The sequence below is a fragment of the Oreochromis niloticus genome, linkage group LG5, assembly GCF_001858045.2.
Source record: "Oreochromis niloticus isolate F11D_XX linkage group LG5, O_niloticus_UMD_NMBU, whole genome shotgun sequence".
Classification (NCBI taxonomy): Eukaryota; Metazoa; Chordata; class Actinopteri; order Cichliformes; family Cichlidae; genus Oreochromis; species Oreochromis niloticus.
In genome coordinates, this window is record NC_031970.2 from 21,530,963 (window position 1) to 21,557,761 (window position 26,799).

At 43.6% G+C, this 26,799-nt stretch overlaps 1 protein-coding gene across 7 annotated transcripts; it reads left to right on the forward strand.

Moving 5' to 3' along the window:
- Positions 1–1,219: 1,219 nt before the first annotated feature.
- On the forward strand, positions 1,220–26,771 carry crocc (ciliary rootlet coiled-coil, rootletin). 7 transcript variants are annotated; one of them, XM_025907301.1, is made up of 38 exons: positions 1,224–1,394; positions 5,560–5,710; positions 6,053–6,179; positions 6,256–6,398; positions 7,677–7,868; positions 7,949–8,026; positions 8,119–8,210; positions 11,199–11,364; positions 11,465–11,571; positions 11,659–11,886; positions 12,114–12,204; positions 12,284–12,370; positions 12,455–12,640; positions 12,884–13,083; positions 13,181–13,363; positions 13,680–13,824; positions 14,655–14,801; positions 15,093–15,323; positions 16,148–16,341; positions 16,421–16,548; positions 16,643–16,812; positions 16,903–17,082; positions 17,284–17,418; positions 17,533–17,676; positions 18,029–18,267; positions 18,351–18,510; positions 18,632–18,799; positions 18,901–19,324; positions 19,593–19,756; positions 19,857–19,977; positions 20,189–20,352; positions 20,756–20,971; positions 22,013–22,237; positions 22,321–22,470; positions 22,611–22,811; positions 23,399–23,530; positions 24,719–24,892; positions 25,998–26,771. In XM_025907301.1, exons 2-38 carry the CDS (start codon positions 5,648–5,650, stop codon positions 26,094–26,096), a joined length of 6,054 nt encoding a protein of 2,017 aa, XP_025763086.1. In that variant the 5' UTR covers positions 1,224–1,394; positions 5,560–5,647; the 3' UTR covers positions 26,097–26,771. The 7 variants fall into 7 exon arrangements, with proteins under 7 accessions (XP_019214438.1, XP_019214437.1, XP_025763086.1 ...); XM_025907300.1 differs by having other exon boundaries at positions 5,566–5,710; XM_019358892.2 differs by lacking the exon at positions 5,560–5,710 and having other exon boundaries at positions 1,222–1,483.
- Positions 26,772–26,799: the final 28 nt, after the last annotated feature.

Sequence of the window (26,799 nt, forward strand, 5' to 3'; positions counted from 1 at the left end):
AACGTTTCCTGTGAAGTAAGTGTGATCGGGAGTTATTTACTAGGCTACAGGTGTCTAATATCAGTTCATTAATACAATTAGGCACAGCACATGTTTTAGAAATGTTTTGGCAGCCTGAGCTACTGATTAAAGTAAACATGAGGTTGCTGTGCAAAGAAGTGGAGACTCAGGAATTATTGGTTTTTCTACTACAGTCAGAATAATGGATTTGTATGGAGGCTTCTTTCTGCCATTGTAACAAGAATGGGGTGGGTCACAATTTCAATTTCATAACTTGTAATAAAATGAAACTCCTGAGGATTCACCTTGTATACATTTTAAATTTCTCCCTGAAGGTGAAGTACTTAACAACAATCAAGCTTTATTCGTCACATACACAATCATACAGAGTACAACATGCAGTGAAATGCTTGTGTCCAAACGGACAGGCTGCAGACATGGCCGCGCCATCTCAGGGCTTGGTTTTAGCATGGGGGGTCTACCCAGGACCCTTACCGGGAGGCAGGAATCGAACTTGCAACTCCTGCTCCAAAGGTCTGCAGTCTTACAACTACGCTATCCAGCTGCTTGTTATTTTATATGTATTTATTTTTGTTATTAATTAGTAAATGAATGGATAGATTGGATTTTAGATATTATTTTGATGCTTTTAAAAGATAAATGTCTCTCATTTTGTTCACTGAAAATTTTTATTTAAAATATTTTATTTAAAAATAATATTATTTTTATTAAATATATGGCAAATTGGATATGATTGGATGTTAAATATTAAAAATGTCTTATTATCTTGTTCATTTAAGATGATTATTTAAAAGAAGTTATTCAAAAATGATAATTCAATTCATTTTTTAAATTAAGCATTGGATATGATGATATGACTGGATTTTAGATACTTAAAAGTGTTATTTTGTTCACTTAAAATGATTATTTATAAGCTATTTTGAAATAAAATAATGAAGTGTATCGATTCTTTAATTTAACATTGGATGAATGTATATGTTCGGATTTTAGATATTATTTGAAAGATAAACATCTACATCACTAAAAATATTTCAGTTTTTACATATTTCACACTTCAAACATACACATACTTTTTTTTTCTTTTTTTTTTTAAGATACTCGTTTATTTGAGTGAATAACAGCGTTTATTGACGTGTTTCATTCAAAATGCCAGCGCGTTATGGAGCTCGGTGTGATCATATGATAGACCCGCCGCTGATCTGTATGAACTGGAAGTCCCTCCCCGGAAAAAGCATGGAGAAGATTTCGAAACAAGGCGACCCTGCGTGCAGGGAGCCGACGGTCCGTTTGTAAGTGCCGGGATGAGCTTCGTGTCTGCTTTTGCTGTGTAAAAAGCCCACGCAGAGGAGAAATGGAGAGACGGCAGGAAAACGGTGAGCAGACCGAGCAGCCGAGGAGAGCTGTTTATCAGACAGGGAAGCGGATGTTTTCACTGCTAAAGCTGCAGCAAACACGACATGATGTAGGTGTAGATGGTGTTTATATTCAGCCTCTTGTTTCCACAGCAGTCACGATCTCCTCCTCTGATGCTTGGGGGGGCGAAAAAGTCTCCGTTTAGTTTTGGTTGGATGCTGCGCGGCTTAACGTGCAACCATCTCCCTCCTCCAACTCCTCAGACTTTTGAAAACTTGGGCGTGTCTTTGTGGATGTCGGTGGTTTCTGCGCTTAAAGAGGATGTTGGCGATGAATCGTTTGGCCATGTTCTCCTTTATATGCACATAATAAAAGAGAAGCGCAGAGGGATCTGCTCAGGAAATCAGTGATTTAAGGTCGGTGCAGAAGAAGTCCCGTTTGTTTAACGTTTGGCAAAGAGCGGACAGTTTGGGGGTGTGTTCGCATTTGGAGATTCAGGATGAACAATTGCGCAGATCGACAGATTTTTAAGGTTTGATTTCACTAAAGTCAGTACCAGTTATTTCCTGTCACACCAGTAGGGGGCGCCAAAGACATGAATAAGTTTAAACGGAACTTTTCATTTCTGGGAAATGAAAATCTTTCGTTTATTTCAGATTAGAATACTTTTTAGGTTTTACACCAGTCACTTTATTAGGTACACCCTGCTTGTGCGGGACCCCCCGCCTTTAGAGCTGCTTTAATTCTTGGTGATCTTAGCTGACAGCAGTGTCTCCTGTCTCCTTCTGCATGTCTTGGTTGGAACAAGTGGTTATTGGAGGAACTGTTGCCTTCCTGTCATTCACCTCCAAGCTCTGGCATCAATGAGGCATCTTCTCCCAGAGAACTGCTGCTCATTGGATATTTTCTCTTTTTAAATCCCAGAGATGGTTTTAAGGGAAAATCCCAGGAGATCAAAAGTTTCTGTCGCCACATCCAAAGTCACTTTAATCACCTTTGTTCCCCATCCTGATGCTCCGTTTGAACATCAGCAGGTCGTCTTGACCGTGTCTATGTGGCTCAATAAACTGAATTACTGTCATGTGGCTGATTAGACATTTGCCTTAAAAAGGTGTGCCTAATGAAGTGGTCGGTGAACTGGTGTCAGGCGTGACAGCATTACTGATGATGTCACAACACTAGCATCAGTTTTTTGTTGTTTATTCCTGTAAGTTTAAATTTCAGTCATTCAGACATTTAAGTCAGCATTCACCAAAGTCATTATAGTTCAATGAAACTGTGGTTAAAAAAATAAAATAACATTTTAGTTAAAGGAAATAAAATCAAAGCTAGAGATTTTTTTGAGGGGGAAAAACCATCTGGAACAATGTTATTACCGTGTTATTACAGTCTACCGAGCCTCGGGATGTCTAACACACTGAATCAACATCCTTTGGGAAGTGCTGTTTGTATTGCAACATCTATTCAGAACTTCTGAAAAACATGCCCCTATCAAATACTCTTAAAATTATAATAATTAATTTACAAAATTAAAATTAAGAGTCAAATTACTAAAAACTAAACTAAACAAAAAGACCAACTCTGAAATCTAACTCAAACTAAACTGGATTGAAAATAGAAAAACTCAGAAACTTGGGGAAAAAATCCCTGTAATAATAATAAAACTGTAATAACTTTGAGTTTTAATGTTTATTCTTGTAAGTCCTTTTGTATTGGGACTTTTTAAGGACATTTAATCTGGTAGTACCCGCTCCCCCAGGGCCCTGTGTGGTTTCAGGGGAGGGATGGGAATGTGTACTGTAAGAGAAAGTACTCACAAGCATAGAAATGCAAATGTGAGTGTGAGCGGGAGAGGTGGGTTAAGGCAGGGTGGGGGGTCTGGTATTGACACAATGATCCTCTTGTCTGTAACCTTGACAATTCAAACACCACACAGTGCAGCACACACCCCGTCATCTTCAATGCCTGTGTCACAAAGCAAACAACAAAGCAGATGCTTTGTTTAGCTTTCTGCTAAAGTTGCTAATGTATTAAAATTAAAGACGTTTAATCGCTAAAAGAAGAAGAAGCAGGAGAAACAGAAAACAAAGTCAAGTGTAAAGATACAAAATATTTGTGATTTTTAAAACTATCTTTGGAAACCACCGAATTCGTCCCATTACAGCTGCGTGAATGTAAAGATATAATAATGGAGAAGATGTCACCTCTTTGCTCCCCCCAAATTCCTGAACAGGAACAACAACCTTCCCACAGAAAATATTTATCAGAAATGAATAAAGTGAAGAAAATTGTGGATACACCATACTGATGTTACAATTCGCGTATTCACGTAAACATTTCGTCACTCATCCAAGTGACTAAAATAAATAAATAAATAAAATAAAGTAGATCTGCGAAACAGTACTTTAGTAAAGTATTTGAGTAATAGTACTAACTGTGTGCATGCTGTCATCCAGTGCACGTTGTGGGTTTTACAGTATTCTAGTCTGATTGCATTGGTGGGAGGGGGGTATCAGTAAGATTCAGTCATGCTGCCCCCTCTGGATGTACCCCTGCCCTTCAGAAATGAAGAAGTACCCCAAACCTGAAAGGAGTACTAGTTTTACACTAGTGTAAAGCTACATCAAGACAACATTTTATACCTTCCCTTTTTTGTTTTAGCAAACACGTATTCATAGTTTCATGAAGCAGATCCAAACTGTGATGATAGTCATCACCCTAACACCAAAAATACTGAACAGCACTCAAAGGAAAACTGAAACTGACTGAGGCAGCATGTGTGGTTTTGTCTTGACTTGTCCAAACACATTTTTAAAACTACTGACCTTAAATATGTTTTATGTCATGTTTAGAGTACTTCACTGCATTTCAGAGGAAAATATGAAACCCTTATACTCCCATTTAAGTGACAGTCACAACTTTTCAAAGATATATAAAAAAGTCACACACACATCCATGTGCAGAGCACTTAACATGTAAAAGTATAATACAAGTGTAAATGGATAGATCTGATCCTTATTGTGTCATTAAAACTAAGAAGTAGCCCAAATTACCTGGATTAATAATAATAATAATAATAATATGATTGCAGTGAGAAGATGTTGTTTGTTATAACTGCTTCTTTGGCTGGCAATAATTTTGTACTTTTAAGTAACTCCTTAAGCTGGAGGATATTTAAAAAAAAAAAAAATTTTAGATATTAATTTGAAAAGATCCTTAAAATCACTCAGTAACAGCTGCACTGCTGCACTGCCACTATTTATGCTTAATCGAAACAGGAAATTAGGGAGTAAATTCCAGCGCTTTGGTAGACACGTATGCTCTGTTGTTTTTTGTTTGTTTGTTTTTGCTTTTTAAACCCTCATATTCAAAGAGTGATTGCTGCTGTTTCTGTGGTTGTTTCTTTTCTTTTTTTTTTAAAAGTCCATCATCTTTGCTTGTATTGGTAAATAGACTGTAGGCAACATGATTTATGAAAGGCTCATATACAAAATATAGAAATGACCTGCTTTGCAAGTATCCTCATGTTATGGTAGCTATTCTGCATTGTAATGGAGCCAGCCCCTTTTTCACCACTTAAAGTGTATTTTAGAAATGTCTGCTCCGCCCTTGGACAGGTCACTCTGAAAGAACTTTTTAGTCTTAATGAGACCTTTGACCTGGATAAATAAAGGCTATATAAAAGTTACCTAAATGAGAGAGATGTTCACAGATTTTAGGTCAACAAGTCAGTTGTAACAGACGGTCTGTGTTTTTGGCAGATGATCACTTTTTGGCACGACGCCGTAAAGGAGTTTAAAGATATCTGCTGCTTCTCTCGGTGGGCTCAGAGTGCCGTAATTATTTGAATCAATATTAACATACTGACGTCACAAAAATCAGGTTAATATTTCGGTATCTTCTCCTCTCAACTGCGAGGCTCGAGAGTAGCTGGATATCAGTGACGTGTGGAGGGCTCTGAATGTGAGAAGTGGGAGTGTGGTGATAGTGGTGGAGGTGGTGGAGGTGGGGGTGTGCATTTTAAAACCTGCTAATCCTGCTGTCCTCAATCTCTGCCTCCCGGAGGAAGAGGAGGAGGCGACGGGACGGACGCGCACTGCTCCTCTGCGACCAAACTTTGTCGCCTCATACCAAATAAGCAGCTAAGGCTCACAACTGTTTCTTTTTCCCGCTCCTGCTGCAAAGCAACAGACCACCGCTGACACCGTGAAGACGTAGCATTTATTCGGAGTTAATCCTGTTACCCGGAGGATTTTAAATACCTGCCGGTGCGATGAGCGATGCGGAAAACTCCGCAGAAAGCGACTCCAGCAGTAAACTGGAGTCTGTGATCCAGGTGAGGCTCGCCGGGCCCGCTCCAGCTCACTTGATCATTTCATCAAATGACGCAGGTGTGGGGCAAATAATAGCGGCTCATCTGGGGCGTGCATGCGCTTGTTTGTGTTTGGGAGCAGTTTTGTGTATCCATTGCGCAGCAGTCGTGGTCCTGTGCCTGTAATGGCACCGTTGGGTTTGTGGCGCTTTTCAGACACATTATTGTGATCACTCGGTTTCTGTCATGTGTTGTGATTTTCTGTGTTTATAGCCTTATTTCATATTTTCTCAGCTCTGTGTTGCTGATCTTTCTCTAAACGTCACAAACTAAATACAAACGGCTGTGCCTGTCCTCCTCCACCAGAGGCTGGAGGAGAGCGTTCTGTCTGAGGAGAAGAGGCTGACAGTCCGGGGTCCTTCACCTGATGCCCCCCCTACATGTCTGCCAGCACGAGTGCGAGAGATTGTGACAAAGAACCTCAGCGACAACGGTGAGTTGCCACAGTCCTCTGTCCCTCACACCAAATCAGTGCCGTCTTTGCCTGACTTTGGCTTTTCTGTGAGCAGCAGGGGCCATGTCCTCGGTCATGTCCCTCCAGGAGGAGAACCGAGTACTGCAGGGGGAACTGGCGAGGTTGGAGGACCTGCTGGCACACAGCAGAGCCGACCGAGACGAGCTCGCCATCAAGTACGGTGCAATCAGTGAGAGGGTAAGGCAAGTCTCCAGGATGCCTGCAAACAGCGCTTAGTGGTCAGATTGGTAGAATAGGTTGAGAGGTGGATGGAATCATTATAGCCTGTTAATCTCTTGCGACAAGTTCAGAAAGATTTATGTCAAACACTCCTCAGGTGCTCTGGCTTTACACACATTTAAAGCTGAGGACCGTGCCACATTCCCTTTTCCTCATTTCTGTGTTTTTTGGGTCCTTCCTTTGTCTGAGATTTGCTCGTCTCCCAGGTGATGGGGGCTGGAATCAACTGAAGTGGAATGTTGCCATGGCGTCTGTCACCCTGGGTGACTGTAAACAGGGGCTTCAGTGGCGAGGGGAGATGCAGTGTTGGGTGGGTGGGTGAGTTGGGTGCTACAGCTCATTTGGGGTGGGTTGAAGATTACAAAATGAATAACTGCAGCCTGCTTCCTAAAGCACGAAGAAATTGTGCTGGAGATCTTCCAAAGGAATCTTTTCTCTTTAAAGAATAAATACATTTATATATGTATATTTTACTCTTGTACGCTGTTGAGATGCCTGCTACTTTAATGTCACACATAAAACAACCAGTTTAAAGGAGAGTGTCCACCTTTTATAACTTACTGGACTCATTTCAAAAGTGTATTTAAAGCAATAACTGGTCTGCACTTTGGGATACAGACGCTCTGTAGTACTGAGCAGCTGGAATATATGTTCATATGTTAGTCAGCTTTCTCTTAAATATAACAGAACTAAATGTGACTCACCCTGTGCTGCTCAAAGTGCCAAGAAATGATTTATAAACTCAGCAGATGTGCCTCTGTCCAGATGTCACGATCAGGTTACACAAAATAATCCACAAACCTTCTTGTGAAGAGTTTCATTTAAGAGTGAACATCTATGCAGCATAGAAAGAAAGATATGGCTGAAAACAAAGTTAGTAGTTCTTAAGTACTATGACCTCCATTTATGTAGTTTAAATGTAGTATTTTCCTTCATTTTATGCATTCATGAGAGGTTTAACAGGAAATGATCAGGATGTGTTTTGTACCAGTGCCATCAGTGTATGCACAAGCTGTCCAGAACAGCTGTTAAATGGTGAGATGGTTTGGGGAAATTCTGTTTTTAAAGTCTGGAAAATAGTTCCCATCTCAAGTACTTAGCTCGTTGGGACTTACAGAACACGTACACAGGTATTTTTGGATGCAGTCCAAACTTGGCAGTGCCATGCAGATCTGCCATGAAGAAGTGTGAAATTAAACCCGACCCCTTGCCTCTTACCTTTGATCAAAACCACAGCTGGAGCAGGCGCTGCGTTTTGAAACAGGGGATGGGGACCACGATTCACCAGAGTCACGCAGCCTGGCTCAGCAGAATGTGGATTTGCGCAGAAGGCTGGACGAGGAACAGGCGGCCTACAAGCGCAAACTCACCGCATACCAGGAGGGGCAGCAGAGGCAGGCGCAGCTCGTGCAGAAGTTGCAGGCCAAGGTGCGTCTGTTTTATTTCCCTCTTCTCCTAATTTGTTATTGATGAGGTGTGACTACTGGTGTTATTTCCTGCTGCTTCAGGTGCTTCAGTATAAAAAGAGGTGTGGTGATCTGGAGCAGGCGCTGCAGGAGAAGTCATCAGAGTTGGAGAAAAACAGTGTAGGTGACCTCGAGTTTACTGTAAACATAAGGAAGCCGATTTTTATGCACAGGGTAAAAATAATATGTCCAATGTAATCTTTTGATTTTAGGGTCACAGCGAAACATCGAATGGTCGCCATCAAGATGAAGCAAGCAGCAACCTGGAGGATGCTTTAATCCGCCTGGAGGAAGAACAACAAAGGTGATGCATCATGACAGAAGAGACATAAAATGATTTAGCTACAAACCTGTAACATACTCAGACTGTTGAAAAGTATCAGTGCAGCCAAACCAGAGATAACTCAGAGAATATTCAATATTATTTATATAGTGCCAAATCAGAACAACTTAGAGGTGCTTTATATTATAGGGTAAAGCTCCTGCAATATTAGAGAGAAAAACCCAACAATCAAGCGGAGTAAGCATCTGGTTAGACACCATTTTACTAAGATTTTTAGGGTTCAGTACAATAACCTCAGTTTTATCTGAAATTAGAAGCAGAAGAGGTCATCCAGATCTTTGTGCCTTTAAGACATTCACACAGTTTAACTAATTGGTGTGTGTTATCTGGCTTCATGGATAGATAAAGTTGTGTGTCGTCTGCATGAAAATGAAAACGTATGCTATGCCTTGGCTAAGGGAAGCATGTAAATTGTAAACAGAATTGGTCCTAGCACTGAACCCTGTGGAACTCCATAATTAACCTTAGAGTGTGAAGAGGACTCTCCATTTACATGAACAAATTGGAGTCTATGAGATTGATATGATTCTAGCCACTGCAGCACAGTACCTGTAATACCTACAACGTGCTCTAATCTCTGTAGTAAAATAATGTACAATATTAAGCTATCAAATCAGAATCATTCGTAACCTTCACTACAGCTGTTTCTGTGCTGTGACGAGCTCTGAAACCTGACTGAAACTCTTCAAATAAGCCATTCCTCTGCAGATGATAGTTAGCTGTTTTACCACTACTATTTCAAGAGTTTTTGAGATAAAAGTTAGGTTGGAAATTGGCCTATAATTTGTTAGTAATGGTTTAATAAGTGTCATTGTAAAGAGTTGTGGCACGTAGCCCATAAATAGAAACAGAAACATTAAAACCTGCACTAACACCATTTTTTGTATTTCAAACTTTTTTCTTTCTTTTTTTTTTTTTTTAGCAAAGTCTAAGAGGAAATTATTTAACTGGTATTTATATAATACGTTTACACTGTGACCCACATTTATGACAGCTGTGGTTGTGGGGATAGAGTGAGATGTCTGCTAATCAGAGGGTCAGGGTTCAGTCCCAGTGTTGAAATGTGTCTAAATTAGTGTGCGATAAAGCTAGGTAAAGCTGCTTTTGTCTGCTCCTTTATTCACAAGGAAGCAGCTTAGCAGGTTTCTACGCATGTCTCATTAGGCAGATTTGTTACACCAGACGCCTGTCCTTAACCCAAAATGACTTGTGGCTCCTCCTGGGATCAAACCAGGGACCGCTGCACTATAGAGGCACTGTGTGTGTCTGTGTGATTGTTAAAAAGTGTTTAAGAGAGCGGGGACAAAAAGCTGTATTAATGTAAACGTGGCCTATGATGTAACAGCACTTTGAGTAGTATGAGCAGAAGACCACTGTATCAGTCTATTTACCACAAGCAGTCATACAGTGCTTTATTCTGTGCACTTCAAGCGTGTTGTCTATCGCACTCACACTTCAGTGGCTGTATCCAGGACAGTTTTCGGTTCATTTCATCATCTTGCCCACATCTTGCCTTCCAATTATTAGTTGAACCTCCTGAGCCACAGCTAGGGTTGCACTGACTCTACAATGCTCTCAGTGCAACTTCAGTACCGGCAGTTTAGTGGGAGAATTTTATTTATTTAACTTAAATTCGGCAAGGTCGTCCTCTGAGATTAAATTCTGCTTTTGACCATAACACAACATCAAGGTTAGGAGTAGCAGTCATAATCTTTAATTTCATAGCTTTCTATCAGAGTTTTGACCTCTCTCAGGAAAGAACAAGAACAAGAAGAAGCTATGCAGTTTAGCTTCACTATCCTCGAGCAAATATAAAGACTATGGCAGAAGACAGAGGTCTGATAACTCAGCATCACCAGATTTCGTTTTCTAACTGTGCTGTGAATGTACATCTGCTGATGCCTCAGTCTGATTGTGTCATTCCTGGGATCATCGGGTGATTTGAATCCTCCAACGTCACACACCCTCCTCCAGGTGACCCCACTGGGGCTGATGAGTCTCCGGCACATGTCCACACAGCTGGCTGCTCTGACCCTGTGGCTCACCTCTTCTGAGCCACAGCTGTCATGAGGCTCTCTTTGATGGCTCTCCTCTTTTTCACTCTTTGAATCGCCAAACTGCTGAAGCCTCTGGCCAAAGAACAGGCCACAAATCCCCTCTACCCCAATTCAAATGGCTCTCCATCTCAACTACTGACAACTGCTGACCAGCACCGTGTGCTTAGAGAGCTTCCTTTAGAAAACTTTGTCTAAGCAATCTTCCAATGGGACTGTTAGCTTGAGCAACATAACTTGCTTAGTGGATTCAGCCACCAACAGCTGCTAGTTTCAACCTGATGCTGATGATCAGGGAACATCACACTATGATAGCTCCCTTTGACGCTGCAAATAAATGTATATGGATTTATTACTTTAATTTTACATATGCAACAGTCTTTAAAACATGAATTTAATCAACTTATTCTTGTTTTGTTTTGTTATTGTAAGTATCGATGGACAGAATTGATATGGATGGTATTGCACTCATGCAGGAACAGCGTATTTCCATGGCCTATGTATAGCAGATATGAATAGTTATCTAACTGCCAACATAAGCTGTTGGCCAGTTAGTCCACTGAGTTTTTTTTAAAGATTTTTGTGAGACATTTTTGCACTTGCAGCTAAAACTATTTTTACGGGAATGAGTCATGAGCTCATCTGTGCTCCGTTGTAATTTGACTTGAACTTTTACACCAAAAACATAGGAAATATGAGAATGAGCAGCCTTTCTTTAAAACCACACAGACTCTAGTTAAGGAGGATTTCATGAATTCGGTCATGTATTATACCAAACAGACCTGCAGACCTGATCAATCTTCTCATTTGCATTTTATTTAACCACTTTCTTTGTAAACAGCTCCAGCCTGAACTGCGTGTGTTATATTTGAGTGTTTTCATGTTGTGACTTCAGGAGCAGCAGTCTGTCTGCAGTGAATGCAATGCTGAGAGAGCAGTTGGAGCAGGCTGGTTTGGCCAACGAGGCTCTCAGCCAGGACATCCGCAGGCTCACTGCTGATTGGACAAAAGCCAGAGAGGAGCTAGAGCAAAAGGAGTCTGACTGGAGGAGAGAAGAAGAGGTGGGAGAGGGATGCTTCCCAAATTAGTAAAGCAAATTCAGGAAAGTATAAATTCAGAATAATCATTACTTGTTTTAATTTCCTCTGTCCTCCTGTTCAGTCTTTCCACAGCTACTTCAGCAGCGAGCACAGCCGACTGCTGACACTGTGGCGACAAGTGGTCGGGTTCAAGAGGCATGTCTGCGAAATGAAGAGCGCCACTGAAAGGTAAACTTTCTTCTCCTCAGTCTTATTTTATCTTTTGACTCGTGTTTTGTCTCTCACTGCTTCCTGCCTCTCTCCAATTTCCCGCAGGGACCTGTCAGATATGCGTAATGAGCTGGCTCGCACATCCCACTCTGCTCAGGTGTCCTGGGCCGGTCTGTGTGCCACGCTGCAAAGTCGGGAGGGAGGAGCAGTTCTGGCTCTGGAGCAGGAGAAAGGTCTCAGGGTTCAGCTGGAGCAGCAGCTGAGAGGTCGAGTGGCAGAGATGATGAGCTTTCAGAGTAGGATGGACGCAGAGAGAAGCGAGCTCAACGTCAGGTCAGGGTGCCGAGCCGTCCTGCAGCCTTACAGTCGTATAAGTTGTTTTTAATCGAGCTGTCCAACAGGACGAGCTAGTTTAGTAAAAGTCCCCATCATGTAACAGCTGGAAGACTTCCAGCACTTTTCATTTAAAACAACAGGAACTGACTCAAAGTGCAAAACTAAAGGTTCTTTTTATTGTCTGCGAGAGTTTAATTTCATATTGTTTTCGTTCTCATTTTTAGGTTGTCAGATTTAGTGCGAGAAGGGGAGAGACTAAAGGGACAAATTGAAGAGCGCAACAGAGAAATTGTGACACTAACGAGGAAGCTCGAGGTGAGACACCAGTCACGGAGGCCATAATGGTTTCTTACTGGTCCGTTTCATGTGCTTCATGTGAATCATTTCCCTTCAGGAGCAAAGCGGCAGTGATGAGACTGACATGCAGATGATGAGGACTCACACTGAGACGCTGTTAGACACACTGCGGGACATCGCTCAGGTAAACAACACACACATTTTTACATCAGCTGATTTCTCAGTGGGAACCCAGATGGAAGGGCTTCATTTTAACCTGCGTTTACAGACGGTTTCAGCAGACGGAGAGTCGTCATCGTCAGAAGCGGATCAGGACAATTCTGGGGCTCTGATTCGTGACTCTTTCCCTCGAAGGCCGTCCTCTCCCACTCGACCCTCCTCGCTGTCTCCTCTCCCGGAGGCGGCGCTGTCTGCTCTCCGCTCTGCAGTCACAAACAAGACACTCCAGCTGCAGGTGACATGTTAATCTACAAACACAAAGGACCGCACACAAACATGGACGGCTCTGACAGAGGTCACCGATTTTATTTGCCCCCCTTTTCTGTTTAAGACAAGCTAAATGACTTAAAAATCAATGAAGCTCAGACATTAAGTGCTAAAATCTGTGGTGAGACTTTAAAGTCTTTCATGTCGTAGGTGCTGTAGCCTTATAACATCATCATCATCATTCCCTCCACTTGTCCGGTTGTGTTTGCAGGATGTTCGAAGCCGTCTGCTCTCTGCTCAGTCGTCTGTGCAGCAGTTACGAAAACAGCTTTCCGAGTCCGAGTCGGCTAAAAGAGACGCAGAACAGAGAAGCCAAACTCTGCAGCGGGAGAGGGACGCCGCTCAGAGAGAGAGAGAGGCCGCGGTGCGAGAACGGGACCGTGTGAAGCAGGAGAGAGACACGCTGGCCAGGTTTGCCAAACTTCACTTACAGAACCAACAGTGTATTTATCCTCAACTCTGCATTATATTCTCACATGCACACACACACATGTCGTGAATGTTGCAGCGAGAAGGTGAACCTGGAGAAGAATGTGCAGGCGGCGCAGAGCAGCAGCCAGCTCCTGCAGATGGACTGCGAGAAGCTTCAGATGACCGTGGCGTCCGTGCAGCGAGAGCGAGACCACGAGAGGGAGGAGAAGGAGGCTGCCGTGCAGGAGAGAGACCGGGCAAAGGCAGAGACGCTGAGGATGTAAGCTGGCTAATTCGTAGAGATTAAGTGAATGTGATGTGGGCACTAATCCACACGCTGCACATGCTCACAGTGTGCCATTCAAAAGATCTGCATCAGCTTCCTCTACATAAGCATCTCAGTCATTAACAAACTCCTCCCTGTACAGCTCCAACATCTCATTTACAGCTTTTGTGTAAAAGTTTGACTCTATTCACAACTGTTGTGCTGTCCAGTCATCCCTTCCTGCAATAGAACAATGAGCTTCACACACTAACAGATACACACCAAGAGTCCTGCCTGGTTTTCAGTGAACAACACATGTTGCCTCAAACAGACAGAAGCAGTTGGATCAGAGTGAGAGTCGAGCCTCTGCTCAGCGAGGCGAGTTGTCTGCAGTGAGGGAGACTCACCAGCAGGGGGAGGTTCAGAGGCAGCTGCTGGAGCAAGAAAAAACTCAGCTGTCTGAGGCGCTGGCTCGGGTAAGAAAACGGTAATAGTCTGTGTATTTGTCAGAGGTGAAGTGCTACTAGAGTACTGCCAGAGTGCAAGGGAGCGACACTGACACTTTTTTGTTTTGGATGTATTTTTTTGAGAGGAAATTAAAGTTAGTCTATTAAAATTCAGTTGTCAGTTTCAGGGTTTTTCATGCGAGAAAGTTAATGAAGGCAAAACGAGTGGTGGAAGTGTTCATGATATTAAGGTGCAGATTTAGTAGCAGTGTCCCCAAAACAATAATGTATGCTTCTTTCAGCGCTAAATTTAGTGTTAGACTGTGTGCTGCAAATATCAGTAAATCAAGTATTTTAAATATTTTCCTTCTGATATTTTGTGAAAAGGAAAATCCTACAAATACATTTGCATTAAGGTCAGCCACTAAACAACGGCTACGGCTTTCAGCTCCAAAACTGATGCTGCACGTCTTCAGACAGCAGCTTTGTAACGCCAAAACAGGGAGTTATACAATTATTTTTGCAGCTGACCTCATAACCTCATGTATTTTTAGGAGTTTCCCTTTCGAAGCGCTGACTGTACGACTGTACATGTCATCTGTGACACAGATTTCAGGTTTTTGAATAGTTGGTCATGAAGCAGCACTCCTCTGGATGACTCCTGCCTCCACCTGAGCTGTCCAATGTAATTAAAACTCAGAAGACTTTATGTTTTTAAGTTTAGTCAGACATTTTATTCAGTTATTCTTGAAAACTTTCAGATAAACCTGTGGTCCAGTCGACCGACTGATGCGCTCGGCTGCTTAAACAAATAGCACCTGGTCTCTCTAACTGTGTTTGACCCTGATTTTTCCCTCCAGGCTGAGAGCAAAAACACGGAGCTCTCTCTGCTGCTTAACAAGCTCCAGTCTGAGGATGCAGCTCTCAGAGACTCTCTGGCAAAGATGGGCAGCATGAACGAGGGTCTGGCACAGGACAAAGCAGCCCTGAACACCTACATCCTCAAGGTAAGGGAGCTGCAGTGCTATTTAAAACCTCCAAATATGTAGTTTCAAGCCCATTTGATATGAAATGCTCTTGTGTCTCTGTGGACGAGGGTTAATGCCAGTGTAAACAGAATAACGTAGTTGTTCTTAGATTCAAATTCAGGTGTTGCCAAACTGTGATTGGTGTGCGTCATCACCCATTTCCATCCCAGCCGAGTAAAATAAAACAATGTAAAATAAACAAACCTGTTCTAGATTTGAAAAGAGGTTTTGAGGCCTTTAATGTGACTCGCTCTCACCTCTGTGTCTAAGCTCGAGGAGGAGAAAGCCGTCCTGCAGGTTCAGAAACGCGACGCTGAGCAGGAAAAGCTGACCATCAGAGATGAGCTGGTCCGGCTGGAGCAGGACAGGCTCGAGCTGGACTCCGCCCGCATCACTCTGCAGCAGTCGTTGCAGGACGCCGAGCTAAGCCGCGTGGGGATCGAGGCTGAGCTCCAGAGTCTCAGGGCTGAGAGACTTATGCTGCAGGAGAAAGTCACCCAGGTACAACTACACATTACATCATTTCCACTCTGAGAGCACTTTAAACATGCCTTAAATGATGAATGTTGCATTCCTGTCCACATTGTGTTGTAAATAAGAGAACACAGGAAGAGATTTCCTGTTTGGAAAACACCAGTATTTTACCAAAGCTTGGTGAAAAAGCAGTTGAAGCAAACAGAATTCAAAATCTGGCATTTTAACTATGACTGTTCATTTTTTTAAACCCCAAAACACGAATTTAAAATATTTAAAACACCCATGTTGCAAACAACATGGGCCAAAAGCATTATTTTGAATGAGCCCAAAATAAAGGCAGATAATACGACCACATGGCTGATTTCAGGCCTTGGTTATTTTTAAAACACATTTAAAAATGGAAAGGAAAGTTTTTAAATCAGACAAACTGTTGGTTAAACTTTTGAACCCAGAAGAAAGCAGCAGAGGAGAGACGTGTGTCCGGTGTGTGCAGGTCTGTTTTTGCAAGGTTGATGAGAGACCGCTCACATATGACACCACGACACGCGGTACCTTTTCTGTTTTTGAATCATCATGTACTTCACAGTAATTATAAATAAAAGTGGGGCTTGATATAAACTGTCTGATAAACAGTGTGAAAATGTTTCAGCTCCTTTCTTTTTAAGGCTTTTTAAAGCCGTCCTCTGATTGGCTGAACTTTGCAAACAGAGCGGTGGGCCTTAAATAACAATGACAAGTACATCTCTTATAACTGACATAACAGAAACTGGGTGTTTATAGGACTCTGAAGTCTGAGCTTTTGGCTCACAGGGGATACTTAACTGACCTCATAATTTTGTACTTGACAGCTTTGTGGCGAGGTGACCTCTTTGGGTTCTGAGTTAAGTCTCGCTAGAGGAGAGGGCCAGAGGAACGAGGTGGCCTTGGAGGAGGTCGGCCGCAGTCAGGCAGAGCTGGCCCGGGACAAAGCGGCCCTCGTGGTTCAGCTGACAGCATCTGAGAGGGAGAACGCCATGCTGTCTGAGGAACTGGCTGCTTTCAGGCATGTTTGGTTTCAGACTTGGTTAATTACTGAAAAGTGCTCAGCGCACGTGTGTGTAAGTTGTGGTTGTAACCTGCAGGTCGGAGCGCGAGTCCCTGGAGACCAGCCTGTTCGAAGTGCAGCAGCAGCTCGTTCAGGTGGAAACTCGCAGAGAGCAGCTGGAGACAGAAAACCAAACCCTCAGAGTCCGCTGTGAGACGGCTGCAGGTGAGAGGAGACGTTGGTTTTTATAGTTAAAGATAATAAAAGTTGGTCAATAACAGGAAAGTGTTATATTTGTTTTCCTGATTGTGATTTCCAGCTGAACTGAGGCGCGTTCGCTCAGACGGGGAGATTGCGTTGGCCCAGGCTGAGCGGGAGAAGCAGACTCTGAGTCAGACTTTAAATGCGGCACAGCTGGAGGCGCAGCAGGCCTTGCGCAAGGCCTCCTCTGAGCATCAGGAGGAGGTGGAGAGACTGGTGTCAGAAAAGGTGAGTGGGTTCAGTGGACCACTGTTACTTTAAATGCTATTTGTATGAATGTTTTTACACTTGGATGACTGTCATCATGGTGTTTTGCAGGAAGTTGTGCGGCACAGCTTGCTGATGGAGCATGATGTCACGCTGAGAAAGGTCAGGCAGGAGATGGAGGATCAGCTCAGCAGAGCAAAGAGAGAAAAAGAGGAGCTGCAGGATGAAATGCGGACTCTGCAGCACGATAGAGATCAGTGTCTCCTCCAGGCTGAGACAGAGAAACAACAGGTCTGATCCCCGCCTGAGAAAGTATTCAGCATCTAGAACTGTATTTATACAACAGATAGCATGTGTCATTTAAATCTTTGGTTTAAAACAGATTTCTTAAAGTAATTCCTTTGTTATAAATGCCAGCATGGCTCAGGCTGTCCCTTCCCCCCCTTTTTAAACTTTGTTTTAGTGCTAACCAGACATTTTCTGTCCTCCCAGGCTCTTTCTTTGAAGGAAGCAGAGAAGACGGTTTTGTCTGAGCGGGTTTCCAGTCTGCAGGCTGAACTGTCAGCTGCAGCCCTCGAGACCGAGCGAGTGGCCAGAGAAGCAGCTCATTACAAAGAGCAGGAACAGGTAACGGGAGGAATCGTGGAGGGTTTCACTTCCTGTCCTGATTTGTGTTTTGTTGCTGTTGTCGAGGCATGAATGAAAGATTAACTACAGCATCACCCTGTTTGTTTTCCTCAGATCAGAGTCGGCGCTCTGACCAGCGAGGTGCTGGAGCTTCGCTCTCAGCTGGAGGATGCAGCTTCCGCTCGTGAGAGGGAGCTCCACAGTCTACAAGAGACCTGTACTGATCTCCGCTCGCGTGCTGACATCGCTCTCAAAGAGGTAGATCATCCTCTACAAGAGGCAAAATGCATAATATCAGATACCAACATACTAACATATACCTGGTTTCCACTGACGTGCCGAAGCAGGTATGACTTGATGGCCCACATTTGAACAGATTTGAGAAACAAGAAGTTAGAAAATAAATTTCTATAAGAAGAAGATCAAAGTGAGGAGAATCTGCCACTGACCATCAGTGGTTCCAACTTTTTGGCATCTGTGGAAGTGGTTGTAGATATGGGCAGAGGTCAAATATGAAAACATAAAACTGTTTAATTAATTTGTTTTCATGCTGCAAAAAAAGAAAATGTTCTGTCCAGTGACCTCATTTCATCTGATTTTCACCCACCAGCTGGAGCAGTGCAGAGCCGCCCTCTCAGCCGCCGAGGAGAGCCGAGACCAGCTGAGGCGGGACTTGTTGGAGACTGAACGCCGCCTGAACCAAACTCAGGACTCAGCAGAGAGCTACAGGAGAGAGGGCACAGAGCTGCGCCGTGGCTTCAGTGATGTCACCAAGGAGAGAGAGGCTCTCAGCCAATCAAATACTTACCTGAGAGAAACTCTGCGAAGTGCAGAAACTGAAAGGATCAGGTATGCATGAGATTGGCAAAGTATCCAGGGATAGAGACACAGTGTAGATGAGATGTGTAAGCAGTGTGTGTGTGCTTTGTCAGTGTGAAGCGACAATGTGAGGAGAAGGAGCAAAAGCTGTCTGTGCTGGAGGAGAATTTGTCTTCCACTCAGAAGGAGGTGACAGAGCTGCGGAGCTGCCTGAGAGAAGTTGAGAGGTCACGACTGGAGGCTCGGCGAGAGCTGCAGGAGCTCCGCAGACAGGTGAGACATGCAGTCATCTCTCCCTCACGCCTGGGCAGCACACGGAGCAGAACCTGGGAAATATGTTTCACACAGTTTTGCCTCTAAATGTCGTCTCAAGAGGTATTTTCCTTCCTTCCAGCTGAAGGTCCTGGATGGAGAGAAGGAGCAGAAAGAGAGGGAGGTGGCAGAGCTGCAGACTCGCCTGTCGCTGGAGGAGCAAAGAGACGAGGAGAGAGGAAAAGAGGTTTTCACCCTCAAACAGAAGCTGGCTGAAAGCGAAACAGCCAGAGAGTCCCTCAAGAAAGAAGTGAGGATGGAGCAAAGTGAAGAAATTTCCAGCTCTTTGTTAGTCTTGCTGTCTTCAGTGCGTCACTGCTGTCTCTTCTGTCTTTTTTTGTGTTAATGCAGCTTTCCGTGACTCAGAAGCGTCTGCTTGAGTCTGAGTCGGGCTGGCGCAGCTGCGAGAGAGAGCTGACCACTCAGCTGCAGGAGGCTCGGAGCTGCGAGAAGAAGCTCCAGGACGAAGCTAAGAACTTGTCCCTGCGCGCTCAGACAGCCCAGGACTCCGCCGCTCACTGCAGCCTGCAGCTGAGCGAGGCGCAGGGCCGGCTCGCCGCCACCGAGTCGGAGCTGACCCGAGCCGAAGCCACGAGGAGGGACCTGGAGTTTCGTCTGAGCAGCCTCCAGTCGGCGCTGACGCGGACGCTGGGCATTGGAGCGAGTGGCAGAGGACCCAGGGGGAGGAGCCCAGGAGGGAGCTCCACATCACCTGGCAGCATGTCACGCCACCACAGCGTCTCACCTCTGCGCTCCTCGCTGTCGCCTCCTAAAGGTGAGAAGCAAACACGAGGCCTTTGTTTCATTATTGTTGCAAAGTTTATTTAGCTCTGAGACAGGAAGTTTCATCACTCTGATAAAAAATGACTCCAAGACTCTTCAAATTTTAGCATAATTATAGAAACAAATTACTGCTTACTGACACCCATAACAAATAACACGAGGAATCACTTTTTGCTGGTCTTGTCTCTGCAGCATTATGGGAACCCTCCTTCACTCCTTCAGCTATCGCAGCATAACATCTTTCTGTTTCTCCTATACAGAAATTCGAGGAAGCACCCCTGACAACACTTTAGGCTCAGGCGCAGTATCTCCTGAGAGAGGGGATACACCGGTGCCTCTTCCTCAGTCAGAGCTGGACTCCGAGACTGTGCGAAGCGGTCTCAGAGACTTCCTCCAAGAGCTGCGTGATGCACAGAAAGAGAGGGTAATGGGGCTGCGCGGCACGAAAATGAAAGTACATAATAACTCAAGGATAATCTCTTTGTTTGTGTAGCTCAAGTCTTTGTTTATTGCTAATTTTGAAGGATGATGTCCATTGCCAGCTGGGGGCCGTGCAGCGGGAGCTGGAGGAGCTGAAGGTGGAACGGGACTCTGCTCTGAGTCGACTCACTCAGCTGCAGTACTCCATGCAGGAGTACCAAGAAGGTTAGAGAGTTTACCCAAGTTGTTTAGAAAGAAGGAGATTTTAGATGAGCTCGGGGAAACGTTTCGCTTTCAACAGTCTGCTTGTGTCAAACTCTGAAATAACCTTCATCTGCACAGTGAAGGCAAGCTGCCCAAAACCCATTTCTTAGTAGAGTTAAAATTAAGTCCGATAATCTACTGCAGGCTGTGTTGTTTGGATGTCTCATTATAGGGAAGCGTGGACTGGATGAGCGCCTCACCACCACCCAGATTTTGCTCCAGCAGCAAGAGGAGGCGGTGAGGAGAGGAGACAGAGAGCGACGAGCTCTCAGCGACCGGGTGAAGGATTTAGAGCGAGCGCTGCAGGCCTCTGAGACGGATAAGAAGCACATACAGGTACTCCATGTTTTGTGTTGTCACTCACACAGCAGTGATCCCAGCTCGGCTACAGTCAACATATGGTAGCGCAACAGAAGGACAATAACTGGAAGCGTGCACTGTCGACAAATGTAATAACAACAGATGCTGGCGCATGCTCAGTGTTGCACCACCTGTGGTGTTCCCTGCCAGCTCGCCATATGTTTGTTTTTAATACCAGCACCTTTCAAAATGATTCACCTTCTGGGCTGTGTGTACTACTGAGTGAATCTTTTATCTGTTGTGTCTTTTAGAACAAACGTATTGAGAAGACAAGGAGATTATTGAGCTGTGGCTTCTCTCTGTTTCTAATTGTCTGTTCAAACATAAGCAAAGTGAATGTAGACTTAATATGACCCCTCTCCTCCATCCATCTCTGCAGGATCAGTTAAATAAGCAGCGTGCTACCGAGATCCGTCTGGAGGTGGAGAGGAAGCGCCTGCGGGAGGCGCTAGAGGCAGCTGAAGCTCGAGCCACCAGGGTGGAGCTGGGAAGGCGCAGTCTGGAGGGGGAGCTGCAGAGACTCAAGCTGAGCCTGGGAGACCGAGAGGCTGAGAGTCAGGCCTCCCAGGAGCGCCACGACTCTCTCGTCAAACAGGTACAGATACAGAGCCGATTATTTATGACTCATGATCAGCTTAATGCGATTATTTGGGCCTGAGAATTTCCTTCTAATACAGGAGATTTAATGTCACTGACCAGCTGATGAACATACATTTAATTATGATTTAATGCTATTATTTTAAATATTCTGCCATTTAGCCAGACTGACGTACACTATAGTGTTTACATATACAAATAAAACAAAGACTTAAATACAAAAACATCAGAATTAAAAACTTAAAATCTAAAGAAACAAAGCAGTCAGCATCACTAAAAGTTACCTTGAATTCATAAAAGTCCCATTAACTAAATAAAAGAGATATCAGATGGATTTAGATTAACAGATTTTACAGAAAACTCACAAAGAAATCTTAGAAACAGTGCTGCTCTGTCTCCTCAACCATAGTCGACATCAGGTGAGATCTGCAGCTTCTTTTACAGCTTGCTGACCTGCAGTCGTGCAGCCGGGGCTGATGTCCTGGAGATAGAAAGCCTTGCTGTGGGGGGCAGATTTAAAGAAAAGCTTTGTGCATGGTTTGTTTCCTTTGGAGCTGATTGATGGGCTGATAGAGAGGAGCAGCCACACTCCTGAATGAAAAGTTTAATCCTTATTTCCTAATTAAAAGCTGTTTACAGTATAACTCGTGTCATAATTATTCTATAGACATTACTGTTGCAAGGGCAATAAAACATAAATACTTTAACGGCGTTCAGTGTATATAGGACTGCGCTGGTTCCTGAACGGTGGATATGTGAAAAATAGTTTCAGTTAATCCACCACTCACTCCTGGTTTCTGTTTCAAAGGGAACATTATTAGTTGTAGTGATTATTCACTAAAATAAAAGCATTATGCATTAGATCAGTCTACACTGTGGCTACAAACAACACAGCAGCTGCACTTTATAGTTGCCGTCCTGGTCCCTGCACTACATTTGACAAAAAGCAGCAGTGAAATCAGCACTGAAATCTCCCTTTGTTTAAAAAAAACCAGTTTTTGTTTGTTTTGGCCTGAAACTGGTTTTGTACTAATTGCAGGTTACTGAAGGAGAAGCCCGCGTGGCTCTGCTGCAGAGAGAGGTGGAGATGCTGAGCCAGGCTCTGCTCAAATCTCAGGAAGGTGAAACTTTACTCAGAGAAAAAATCACTTCTTTCAACCAGACGATCCAGGAGGCGGCGGCCCTTCAGAGCAGCACGCAGGGTCGTATGGCTGCCCTCCAGAAGACGCTCAGCATGGCTGAACAGGACAGAAGGCTCCTGCAGGTGAGAGAGAGAGAAAACAAAGGGCTTCAAACAGCGTGGCTCAGATGTGAATGTTGACGTGAGGATTATTCTGTGCCGTTAAGGAACAAATGGATGCATCCCGAGCTTCATTAGCTGAGGCGAGGAGAAACACGGCCAACCTCACTGAGCGCGTGCAGAGCCTGCAGAGCGAGCTGACCGAGAGTGAGCTGCGGCGAGAAGAAGTAGAGTCTGAGCTGAAGAGCACTCAGGAGGTTAGAGACAAACAGATCACCAGAAACACTCGTCCACCTGCAGGGCTGCCGATCTGAAGCTGCGACAGTAAAAGAGTAGACTCTGCACAATGCTGAACTCAGGCCGGTGTTCTTGATAGATTTCTGTCTTCCTCCGTCAGGCTCTGCGTCAGCGCTCAGCCAGTCTTGCGGAGGCTCAGCGCAGCGCCCAGTCGGCTCAGACAGAACGGGCCGCTGTAGAGGAGCGGCTACGTGCGCTGCAAAGAGCAGTCGCCATGCTGGAGACGGAGAAAAAAGATGCAGAGAGGCAGGCTGCGAGGCTGGAGAAAGACAAGAACGCACTGAGGAACACACTGGACAAGGTCAGCGCTGTGTCAACACGTGTTTGTTTCTTTGTTTGTTTTCTTTGTGACCTTTTGACCTTAAAGATATTTGATTTATATGCCAGTTAAGATTCAAAGTGGCCTGCCGAGACTTATAGCTACACCACACACGCTGATGCATTAAAATTACTTTCAAATAAAATATTAAAGCAGCCTGAGAGAAATAAAATGTTAAAAATGTCAGATAAGTACGAGCTCCTCTACAAAATTGCCTCCAAGCAAATTCTAATTGTATGATATAATTTATATAAATCATTATAAAAACATGAAAAGCTGATTCTTGTAGTATTCTAATAAATGTTTACTGTTTACTTCCCTTCATTTAAAAAAGTGTTTCCAGAGCTTACTGAGAAATTCTGAATAAGATATGACATTTACACACACATAAAGTGTTTCCTTTGTCTCTTAAACTATAGAACTGCACAAAAACACCGCTCACATACTGTGTTCACCATCTTGGATGAGTGTTTTAGCGAAATATGTCACGTCACCACACGAGCATGCGTTCCTGTTTTGGATGGCATGCTTCGCCGTTGTTACATGTCCATGGTTTCATTTTTCATCAGGTTGAACGTCAGAAGCTGAAGTCTGAGGAGGGCACGATGCGGCTGTCTGCAGAGAAGAGTCGCCTGGATCGCTCTCTGAACACAACCGAGCAGGAGCTGCAGGAAGCACAGCAGCAGATACTGATGCTGCAGGTAGGGAACGGCCGCTGATGGAGGCAAACTGCTGCTGAATCCTGCTGAAAGATTTTGTTTACTTAGCTGTGGCTGGACACGTCTACTGGAAGTGAGGATTTGTGCAGAGAGAGCGGGCGAGAAGAAGCCAAGCAGATGTTTCACAGTGAGAAAAGAAACCTGAGTTCTCGACTTTTTGACTTGAGCCATGAGCTTAAAAAGAGTTTTAAATGATTTTTTTAACATGCAAAGGTGACATAAATGTGTAATAATCTACATTTTTTTCTCTTGGATGTAAAAAACAAGAGATTAGTTTTAATGTTATATTGTAAAGTTTAAGTCCATAAAGTGACATCTGAGTCATTTTCACAGATAACCAAACGATTGGACCAAAGCCATGAGATAGTTTTGGGAAAGCTTCATTTTAATGATGCTAAAGTCTTAACTATGCTTTTCTATTTACCACAGAAATGCCAAAAACAAGCAAATAAATTAAGCTGCAGCGGGTTTTGGAGGAATTTTGAAACGCTCATTAAAGTTGTTTATTTCAGGTCGGTTTAACATTTCAGACCTCTCCTCTTTTCTCCTCATTCAGCCAAACTTTTCCCAAGCTGCAGAAATGTGTCTTAACCGTCGCAGTAAATCCCAAAGCTTTAACGTTCGCTGCAGTTTTAAAGACTGTGAGGCTAACGGCCGTGTTTGGAGTCATTTTTTGTTGCGTATTCTTCGATTGCTGAAGTCTTAAAAAGAGGAAAACACTTTGTGTTGTGTGACCTGATTCCTGCTGGAGGTTTGTTTGCATGAGCCATCACTGATTTGGTGGAGGAGGTGTCACCAGATACCAGATAGTTTATTTCTTTTAACTTACTTAAACTTTATCAGGTTCACAGATCTGGAATTAGATTCGGACGTGACTTTATTAGACTATTATTTATGTGACGTTTTCTTTCATTAGGATGATTCACTTTTCCCGCATTTTGTCACACACAGCTTGTCGTTGACCTTGTTGGACAGCTGTTTTACATGTTCTTAGACAGGCTCTAGTTCACTGCAGTGCCTCCAATCACAATGCTTTATTATGTTTTTTTTTTTACTCTGTTGTAACTCCGTCCATAAAACTCCGGTCATGTTTGGCTTTCCTCCAGACGTTCTGTTCCTCTCCTTTTACATTTGGTTGTCTTCCCGTGTGTGTGTGTGTTTCATGAGTAGACACAGCTGGCTGAGATGGAGCAGTCTCACAGTTTGTGCGAGAGTTTGGTGAGGAAGCGCGAGGAGGCCCAGCGGGAGGCGGAGAGGCTGAGGACGAGCTTTCGGGATATCGAACGGACGCTGGGCACTAGAGAGCGCGCTCACCGGCACAGAGTCAAAGGGCTGGAGGAGCAGGTGCTCAAACTGTGCTGTGTTAAAAGCTTTTTTTCTCTTTTTTTTACCAAGTTCACCTGGAGACACACCTGATGCTGGTGTTCCTGTTGCTTTAAACAAAGTGGTTCAGAATATATATAACTTAAATGTTACTCAGCTGGATCCAAGTTTCATTGCGTATAATAGATATGATGGATCATATCTGTGGGCACGGACACGTCTGTGTTTCTTTCAACATCAATAACGTTGCTTCAAGACAATCAGCACAACTGATTAATCAGTCTCATTGTTTTTTACAGGAAAAAAAACTAATAAAATGTTAGTGCTTGGACTTTTTCACCAAAACTTCATCTTAAAATGTTGTGTAAACACAGATGGAACAACATGATCATTAGTATGTTGAGGTGGGAAGTGAGAAAAGTACAAATATCTGTTATTTCTGCTTCTTACTTTTTAAAAACGGGCACGCTATTTTATGTTTAAAGCATCAGAGGGACGTTTTTGTTTCCCAGCACAGCGCAACTTCAAAACAAGAAGGAGGCAAAAACATATAGTTTATGAGTCATTTTTTACACTATACTCAGTAAGTTAAATTAAATTAAAAAGTAAGTAAATACAGAAGCGGTATTGGTGATACAGGTGCATCACTTCCTGAGTAGCTTTTCTGGTGTGGAAGTGTTCCTGAGCCCATGGAGTGATTGATGATTGATGCCTGAAGGCCCGAAGATCACGGATCACACAGATTCCTCCAGATTCTTCGAATGTTTTGATGATATTATGTGCCGCAGATGATATTTGAAGGTTTATGTTGAGGAACATCACATTTGCATTACATGCATTTGCAGACTGGTGAACCTCTGCCCATCTTCACTTCTGAAACGCTCTTTTTATACCCAGTCACATTAATAACCTGTTACTAATTAACCTAATCAGCTGCAAAAAAGTTCCTCCAGCTGTTTCTTTTTAGCATCACTTAATTTTCCAGCCTTTTGTTACTGCCTTCAAAACCCCACTCTTCTGTCCACGTCTGTAACCTGCAGACTGGATTTAAGATTGAATCATTTCATCAGTTTTAAAAAATTACATGTTTAACTTCTGTTTTTTGTCACCTTTATCATCACTGCAGGTGTCTACTCTAAAGGAGCAGCTTCAGCAGGAGATGAAGCGGCGGCAGCCGTCTCTTCCATCCTCCGTGGTGTCGGCAGGGAACCGAGACACAGCTTGAAACCAGAAACACCAGCGGGAAACTCCACTCATCTTGAATGTCTCATAGCAACAACGCTACTCCACAGTTACTGTACTGTTTCAAAGATGTTTTATTTTGTGGCAGAGAATGAACACTATTGTAATTTTGAAGCCTTCTATTTTTTTCATTACGGCACAAGAGAGAGGAGGCGGAGCATTACGATTCAGCCAGCTGTGCTGAAAACCAGCGGCCAGCCTGATTACTGGCAGCCATCTGCACTCGATCTTTGTCCAGCATCTTCCCAAATTTCTTGTTCTTATTCAAGAATCACCACAGGACTCTCCTCCAGACAGGCTGGAATGAAAATCTGCAGATTCCTCCACGTTCATGTGAACAGATGAGGACAGAAAGGGAGGACTTGAGTGCGCAAACGTGCCAGGAAACAAACAAACTGAGCATAATGAAGGAATTGTACTGTATGTTCTCTCTGAAACAGATTTTACTGATTATCTAATATATATATATTTAGACACTATTTTACCACTGAAGACTGAGTGCTGCAGTATGATGGTGCAGTTTTTTTTATTAGGTTAGTTTTACTGCTTTTTACTTTATGTATAAATACTGACACTGTTGATTAATAAGGGCAGAGTCACTCGTTTGGACAAAGGGAAGCCATGTTTCCTGGAAAATAAACTTGGCTGTGGGTTCTAACTCAAGTCTGCTCATTAATACGCTTCAA